Source organism: Gavialis gangeticus, unplaced genomic scaffold, assembly GCF_001723915.1.
Source record: "Gavialis gangeticus isolate Ggan-Ray unplaced genomic scaffold, GavGan_comp1, whole genome shotgun sequence".
Lineage (NCBI taxonomy): Eukaryota > Metazoa > Chordata > Crocodylia > Gavialidae > Gavialis > Gavialis gangeticus.
In genome coordinates, this window is record NW_017728992.1 from 57,842,301 (window position 1) to 57,850,851 (window position 8,551).

General features: G+C 42.2%; 1 protein-coding gene across 1 annotated transcript in view; it reads right to left on the reverse strand.

Moving 5' to 3' along the window:
* The window catches only part of MYLIP (myosin regulatory light chain interacting protein), a 28,297-nt gene extending 20,199 nt beyond the window's left edge, over nucleotides 1-8,098 (reverse strand). Inside the window, exons 1-2 of the mRNA XM_019522991.1 lie at nucleotides 7,943-8,098; nucleotides 7,250-7,440 (exon numbers count right to left, since the gene is read on the reverse strand). Of these exons, the coding sequence (XP_019378536.1) occupies nucleotides 7,250-7,440; nucleotides 7,943-8,029 (278 nt within the window). The 5' untranslated portion in view covers nucleotides 8,030-8,098. The remainder of the gene's footprint in view (nucleotides 1-7,249; nucleotides 7,441-7,942) is intronic.
* Between the last annotated feature and the right edge of the window lie 453 nt (nucleotides 8,099-8,551).

Sequence of the window (8,551 nt, forward strand, 5' to 3'; positions counted from 1 at the left end):
CCCCCCCCCCCCCCCCATCAGATGGAATTTCAAGGTAAACAGTTTAATTCTTCAAATCATGACATTCACTGCCAGGACATTTTGCCCAATGAAACAAAGCCAGAGCACATTTTAAAACAATGAATTCAAAGCCAAGATAAAAAAAATGAGGCAGCAGAAAGAGGGACATTCTTGTAATTGTTCACTAAATTCAAATACCTAAATCTCTATAAGCTGATTTCTACTGGGTGTTTTGAAACAACTCTGTTCCATTTCTGGTAAACTGCTTCAGTTTGACTCATATGAAAAGTTAATTTAGCTGCTTGTTTCACAGCTACAGCCTGTTCCATCACTTCTGTTACAAATAGGATCCACTGAGAAAAATATGGTATTACTCTATCCTTGCTTGAATCATCTTAAGTTAGCACTGTTTATACAGCCAAAACAAACCGGAAGCAGCACACTTATTTCAACATCGTACTGCATCTAAGCTAGTGAGCTCCAATAAACTTTACTACTACTACACTGCTTCTAGTTGATAACTAGCATACTGTTTTACCAAGGCAATGGCCTGATTTATACAGAGCGTTATGAGTGTTGAGATCCCATAAGATTTTCATGTCAGCTGTACTATACCTGAAGGCCAAGTACTTTGAATTCCCCTAAGAGTCGCAAACATCTACTGACAGTAGATTCTTATTCTCCCATCACCCTGCCCCACCATGTCATTAGTTACAATTCAAAGGAATTAAGCAACGTAAATGGCTTTGGACAATGTAGCTCATAATCAGACTTTTTGTTTTTGAAACAAAACATTTGAAAATGGTCTCTCATATGCAAGTTATCAGCATAATCAGTGGCACAAGCCTAGCTGTTGCATTCGTTGCCTTTCCTGTGGCTACCGGAGTGACAGCTGCTCATAACAGAGAAGATACTTTCTGATAGTCCCAGTGCAATTTAGATGGGATGCAAACTATTAAATAAACCTTGGTAACACTGCAAAAGGGCTAAAAACCACCAACTACAGAAAACTTGGCTGTACATATGCTACATTTTAACTTCTCAAACTCTTTTTTCAAGGAAAAAAAAAAATCATTATGGTACATAGAAGTTCAATCCAAATTTTGACCTCCTTCTACAGCCATAAGGCACTTTTTATTTTAGTAAGGGAAAGAGGGCAAAATGTTGAAGAAGTAACACAACTGTATTTGGAGGTTTTATTTTTAAATTCTAAACTCCTAGTATTCTACGGAGAGTGTGGCATAAAGGAAAAGGAGCCTCAACTCTAGCGGGGGTGGGAAGCAGCAATAGATGGCTAACGCTTCTTTGAGAGTTGGGTAGCATAGTAGTCAAAATATTCATCCTGAACATCCTCCACTGACACAATTCCTGGTAGAAATCACAAAGGAGAGAAATTGGTAGGAAAAAAACAAAACATCTTGCTCTCTTCGGGGATGTGAAACCTCTGAGTTCAGAGCCCCCGCCCCCCCCAACTAGTATACAAATGCCATCTGTCATTCCCTGATACAAAGCAATCTGGAATATAACGTATATGTTTTCTTCCATGACAAATTTACAGTGTTGAAAAGATCACTGCATAAAATCAGTGAAATGGGACTCGCCTCTAGAAAACAAACATACACACACACACACACTCTCTCTTTCTTTCTTAACCAATATAAAAAAAACAGACTGCACCTGACTCCATACAAATATATTCCCACAAGCTTTATCTTCAATTGCTTTCAGTGAAGTAAGTGAAAGGTTACCAACGGATGTTCAACTCCACTTTAGATAAACAATCAAATGCATTCAGCTCCCACTGGTCTCAATTACAACAGTTAGCTTTTCTTGTATTTAAAGAGCACACTATCTCCTCCAAAGCCATAAAAAAGCAGGCCCCACAGTGCAAATCGGTCATGCAATAATAAAGCAATTCACTATGCAGACTTCCAAACCAAGATGCTTGTTATGCATTTTCCTTCAATAATCATGGCATGTTACAATAATTCTGTTTTAAAAAAAATTAAGTACATTGATGCCAATTTTTTTAAATAGAGCTTTTCCAGGCAGGCAAGAAACCCATTTATAAAAGCTAGTTTGAGGTCCTTTTTATTGCAACGTTTTGAAATTTGAAAGCCTGCATTAAGGGAAGGGTTGAAACAACCCATGTCTCTTGTATATTAAGCTACAAAGATCTGTATATGAATGTTTAATTTTCAATCTAGTCATACAAGCAGCAAGTTACTTTGCTCACCCTACCTGGTCAAGTTAAAGCTTGCCCTATGTTATTCTAAATGGTTTCTCTTCATTCTAGAATTAATTTTATATGCCACTTCAGGGATGCAGGTTGTAGCTGTACTGGTCTCCAGGCTAAAGGAATCCAAATTCGTGGCAGCATAGGTAATATATTTTATTAGACCAACTAGATATTTGCAAGCTTTCAGGCAAACTCACCCTTCCTCAGGTATTGTAACATTTTTACAATCTTTGCATTCTCCTATGCCTCAGGAAGGGTGTGTGCCTAAAAGCTGGCAAATAAAGCCTTTTTTTTTTTCTTTTTTGCAAATATATAGTTGGTCTAATAAAAGATATCACCTCTGCCATAAGCTCCGATTCCTATGAGCTACTTCATGCATTTGGGATACTAGCTCAAGGACTTAAAAGAGTATATAAGCACATTTGCTTTTAAGGTATGCTGCTTTATTATTTTAGATTACCATTTACTGTAATTTGCCCTTCCGTACAATTTGGCAAACACTGATCATTGTTCCAAAGGTGGACACACATTTCTGGATTTCTTTGCTGCTTGTTTCACAATGAAACCTATTAACCATAAAAGCAGAACTTTCTGCCTCGAGACAACTACAGACCAATCAGGAGTTGAATTTCTTCAGATACTGGGCGCTGTTCCAGTGCAGCAGTCACCAATCTGTTGGACAGGGTGAGTAGTTAGCTATTAGTCAGAGGTTACTCTCAGTCAATGACCTGAAGTTGCATTGTTACTACTCAACCAATAGTGGGGACTTTCACATCCTCCTTTGGAGCCTCATAGTGCTAAAACATGTAGAAGAGACTCACCCAATTTCACCTCATCAAATTATAAGGAACCAATCTGTGAGCATAAAGCTAAAACTACTTCAGAAGTCTGCCAGGCCTCACGGACCACAACTTCAAACTAGTTCTCCTCCCCACTCTAAAAATCTCACTTCATTCCTTTTACAGAATACCAGATTGTAACAAATTCTCATATGGCAAAACTAAGCTTGGAAAATCAGCAATTCTGAAACTCTGTAGGCTCAAGGCACCCCTCCAAAAGTGCCTGCTCGAAATTTTCACTTGCTTTTGACTACCCCTATATACACATACACCCCCCCCACATACACACACACACATATGGAACTATATATTCCTTATGTATTAGATGTATACTAATATATATATTCCCAAATGGAATCCATTTCCTATCTAAAAAAAGAACACAGTAGAAGCCTCAAAGCACAGGATATTTAAATATTCCCTGAACAGGCCTACCCGTCTTACATGTCAGGGAAGCCTATCTGAATTTAGCTGAGTACACAAATTACAATAGATCTAATCTTACATGAATCTATTTTTAATTTTTATTCCACTAGAAGCCAATCTAAACTAGCAAAATCTGGAATCATAATGCACTGAAGTGAAAAAAAACAAAAAAAAGTCAATCTACGAATCAAAATCCAAATATGGAACACAAAAGCCATTATCCTCCAAATCTTGAAAGGAAGAAGGAAAAAAAGAGAGACCCTGAAGACTATTTTATAAATATTTGAACATTTGATAATGGATTTAAATGCCAGAACATACAATGAACTGTATCTTAAGTTTTCAAAGATAAACATATGCTTTTAGTTAAGTGGAAAGTCGTATTCTAAATGTTTTCCAAAGTATGCAAGAAACTGCCTGAAAACAACTGTGCGTTATTCAGGATCTTAAATATAATACTTTAGTAGTTTACAATTAACATGGGTTTGTAATACTTACTTTGTAAAACTTAAAGTAATTTTTTACATTTCCCAAAGTGGAACAGCTTATTTAAGAAAAAAAATAACTCAAGGTGATCTGCACATCACAGAGTTAAGGGTGAAGAATAATGGACTAACTTCAGAGGCACCCTGGAAAATGATTCAAGTAATTATAACTCCTTGGTCCTTATCTACATGGAATAAGTGGTCTTGTTAATTAATCACTATATCATTAGATGCACACAAAATTGATAAGCAGCAGACACAATCACACACACCCCCTAAATGGGGCTGATTATCATATCACCTATTCCTATGTTAATCTGCATGGTTGCAGTGCCAGTAAATATGAAAAACAAGACATCAGCTGCAACTGCACAGATAGTCCCAAGACTATTCTCCAGGACATCTGCTCATTGCTCAGGGTGCCTGCCTTTCCTCTTTTTGCATCCTTCCATTGTGTATGCTTCTAAGAAAAGGCATGGCACCCACAAAGTGTAAATACACGTTACAGACTGTAATTGCTTGGCTTGTGGCCAACACCCAGATTTTCTATGCAAGGCAAATACTGGAATTATTCACTGAATAAAATCCAAAACATGAACACAGAAAATACACCTTAACCAGAAACAAATCTGCATGTATGAAGCTCCTGACTTGTACATGCAGATTTGGTATGCAGTGAGCATCTTGAAGAGGTCCACTAGCACAGGCTATAGTATAATCAGCCTACCTCATTGCAACAGTACCCATCAGCTTTAGGAATAATTTAATTCAGCTATCCAACTTCAAAGCAACCAGAGGCCACCTACCCCATCAGGAGCAGCACTAGCACAGGCCACAGACACTTCAGACTGCATACCCCCACATCTCCCCCAACATCTCAGCACCACACCTCAACTTCAGGTCCCTGCAGGCTCCCCTGCAGCACCATGCTGCAAGGGTACCCTGGGCTTCTGGCTCCTCCAGCAATATGGACTGCACCATGCCACCCCACCACCTGCGGAGGGGAATGCAGCAGCAGTCAGGAGGGACAGGGAGCCTAGAAACCACAGCTGCTGCTGCTACAGCACAGAGCAAGAGAGGCAGCAGCAGCTGGGTGGGAGTCTGGGGGCCATAAGTTAACAAAGCACCTGCTGCGTGGGCCACCAGTCAGACAGCACTGGTTTAAACTAACTCCAGAATGTAAACATAGCTCCTTAAGTCTATTTTCAACTACACAATAATGCAAGCAAGTCTGTACAAGCTACACATGAAAGGGTCAAAGTAAACTGGGCTATTTCTTTGTAAGAGACCTACAAATGGTTTTTCTGCATTTTTAAAATGAAAATACCAAGAAAAATAAAAGAGTGCCAAAGCCAGGTCTTCCGTGGCACAAAAAATAGGCTACCCAACCATAGCAAAGCCTCATAGTACTCAATCTTTAGCAAAAAGGCACTCTCCTAAATGAAAGAGGCAAGGATTTTTTGGGCAGTATCTTTTACTGGACCAACTGTATAGCTGGAATTAAGTCAGACATGCTTCTAAAAGCAAAGCATTCCTCTAGAATCTCAAAAGACACACAATTCTTTCAGTAAATTGTGACAACAATTTCACTACTTTCTTCATTACAAAAAATTCCTCCAGGGCAATAAAAGTATTGAAAAATCAGGTTATATTATGAAACTTAAAAGTAAAAATTGTGTTTTCTTCATATATCCAAGAACCAAGAGCCCCAACTTTCTTTCCCCCCTTGTAGATAGGCTTGTGTACAAAGCATGTGTTCTCCATTATTTCTTGCTTCATATTTGTTTCTTGGCTCCTCAAGGTGAATTTCACACTTAAGACATACTTGCTCAAACATGCCAAGTTTTGTGATTACATATTAAAAGTATCCAAGAAACAAGGTTACTGGGAGAGTTTAGAAAAGCTTCAAATGCATACACTGTCCTGCCAGCCACAGTGTAAACTGCACCAATGTAAACTCCATCATATTCACTCTATCTGGAAACCAATTTAGGATGCTCAAGAAAATGTCTTCTGACTTAATGCACAAATTCCACTGTAACCTATTTGCAAGTATTAAAAAAGGAGCGACTATTTGGCTCTACTTTATTGTTTTTCACACAATAAGATTAAATAGGAAGACATTTCTCCTATTTACTCTCAAAGACATGCTTGAGGAAGAAAAACGTGACAGCAATGTTTTGCATCGTTTTGGGTTACACGCAAACTGTCATTTTTGCTATAATTTCTTTTTTTAAACTAAATTGCTGAGTTGGTTATAGAAAACTGCAAGATACTTCACTTAATCTAGAAGACTACAACAATCTGACCCATGTGCTGATAGTATCACAGCTGTACAGATAACTTACAATGGGCCTATTTGAGAACTCACTTGTAATGTTTTCAAGTCAGACTGCTGACCGTATTGGACAAATGTATTAGTTGAATATTTCAGTCAAAATGGGCAGTGAAATTCCTGGCAATCATTTTGAAGTGAATATCATATTAAGATAAATGACATTAGATTGTGCTTTTGTCCTGTCTTCCAGAAACCAGCGTTCACAGTTCCTACTGGACCCCGAAGTTTGCAGAGAAGTTAACAAAATGTTAGCAAACATACAAAAATGCTCAGTGGTGCTTGTCCAAGAGGAGAAAAAGCTAGGGCTCGTGGGGTCAGTGAAGTACATGAATTAAAACCAATAAAATGCCAAATTAAAGGTGCGTGGAATTCAAAAGATGAACACTACCACATTGGAGAAAAACATTCAATATGTCAGTTTAGTTACTGGGTTTGGTTAGCATGTTTTTCAGAGAACACAAAACAGCTGTTCCTTTTGCAGCAAGAGGGTCCATTGCTGTTTGAAAAATACTGTAATATGACACTAGAGTAGAAGGAATTCAACAAGTTTAAGCACTGGGGGAGGAATGTTTCCTGCTTTTCTGTAGAAGCAGCTGAGAATGACCTATAGTAACACTGCTGAACCAGAGGTTACTATCGGGCATACAACTGATATACATATTTATTTCTGAATGTGCCAAGATCTTTACTTTCACTTTTCGTGTTATGCTACATTTTTAGCTACCTACTTAAAATGAGTTCCACAGAGTTTCCTTTCATTCTCCCAAACATTTGGAGGCTATTATCACCAGACATGACCAAAACCAAAGCCTATAAGAGATGTATGATGGGACAGGCCCCAAAACAGGTGGTGATGGGGCACTGTCCAGTCACAGGAAAACGGAAAGGAGCAGCACACATTGCTGGAGACTGTGCTTCTCACCTGGTCTGCTCTTGCAGGATGAGATGCGGCTCCACGAAGAACTTGACGCGCAGTCTGAAGCGGTATGGCGCCAGCCCATCCAACTGCTGCGAGATCCTGTTGCGTAGATTCAGCCACAGGTTCTCGCCTTTGCTGCCAGTGAACTGCAGCCCAAAGTAATCCACCTCGATGATTCCCAGCCGCCGGCACACCTGACATGCACACCAAAAGAAAGAGACAGCGCTGAGCAGCCTTCCTCCCACAGCACCCACCAGCCCCGGGCTACAGCGCAACCCCAGCCTCCTACCGCTGCCTGGGGAGCAGGTGCCGCCTGCCAACAAAGCATCACAGAAAATGAGGGCAGGACAGCACGTCACCTAGTTGGACCGGACCCCCTGCTCGAAACAGAGCCATCCCCACCTAGACCGCCCCAGGCAGGGCTTTGTCTCTTCACAGTCACCTTCAATTCCCAGCAGCGGAGGCGTGAGGCTGCCCCCATCGCACCCTGCACGTGGGGGTGGGGGCAGCCAATAACATTACACCGCGGGGCAGTGACGGGGTGGGGGGCGGGCGAAAAGATCCCCTGTGCCCCCCACCATGCACACACACAGCGGGCATCACCCCGGGGGGGCGGAGGGGGCAGGGCGGGCACGGGCGGCCGCCGCAGCCTCCGCATCCAACATGGAGGGCAGGCGCGGGGGAGGGGGGGCTCACCTGGTTGAGGCAGTCCTCGCCGTTGGCTTTGGCCTCTACCTCCACCTCCATCACCACCGCGTCCGGCCTGGTCACATAGCACAGCATGGCTGGGGCCTGGGGCCGGCAGCCGCCGCCACTGTCGCCGCCACCGCACACCCGCCGCCTGCTTACTGCCGGCGCCCGGCTGCTCTCCCTTATTTTATAGCCTCGGCCGCGCGCCGTCCCGTCTCCGACCGGCAGCGGCTGGCCAATCGCGGAGCGCCGATGCCGGCTGCTGACAGCCGCGACGGCCAATCAGAGGCGGGGTCGGCGGAGCCGGCGGAGCCCGTTTGTCATGGTTGCTCCGCGGCTCCCCCTGCCGGTGCAAGGTGGGGGGGTGGGGGAGCTGCGCCCCTCGCAGTGGCGGGGGGGCTCTACCCTGGGCAAAGCTTCCCTGGGGGGTTTCCCTGAGCTTCGTCCAGTGTTGCCAGGGGTACAGCGATTATTGTCTTTATACAGTGCTTTCAACCCTTGTATGAAATGCAAAACTCTTGGTTCCAAAATGATACCTTTTATTAAACCAACTAAGAAATTGCAAAAAAAATGTCTTTTTCTTTAAGCTTTCAGGCTCATGCGCCTTATTTGATT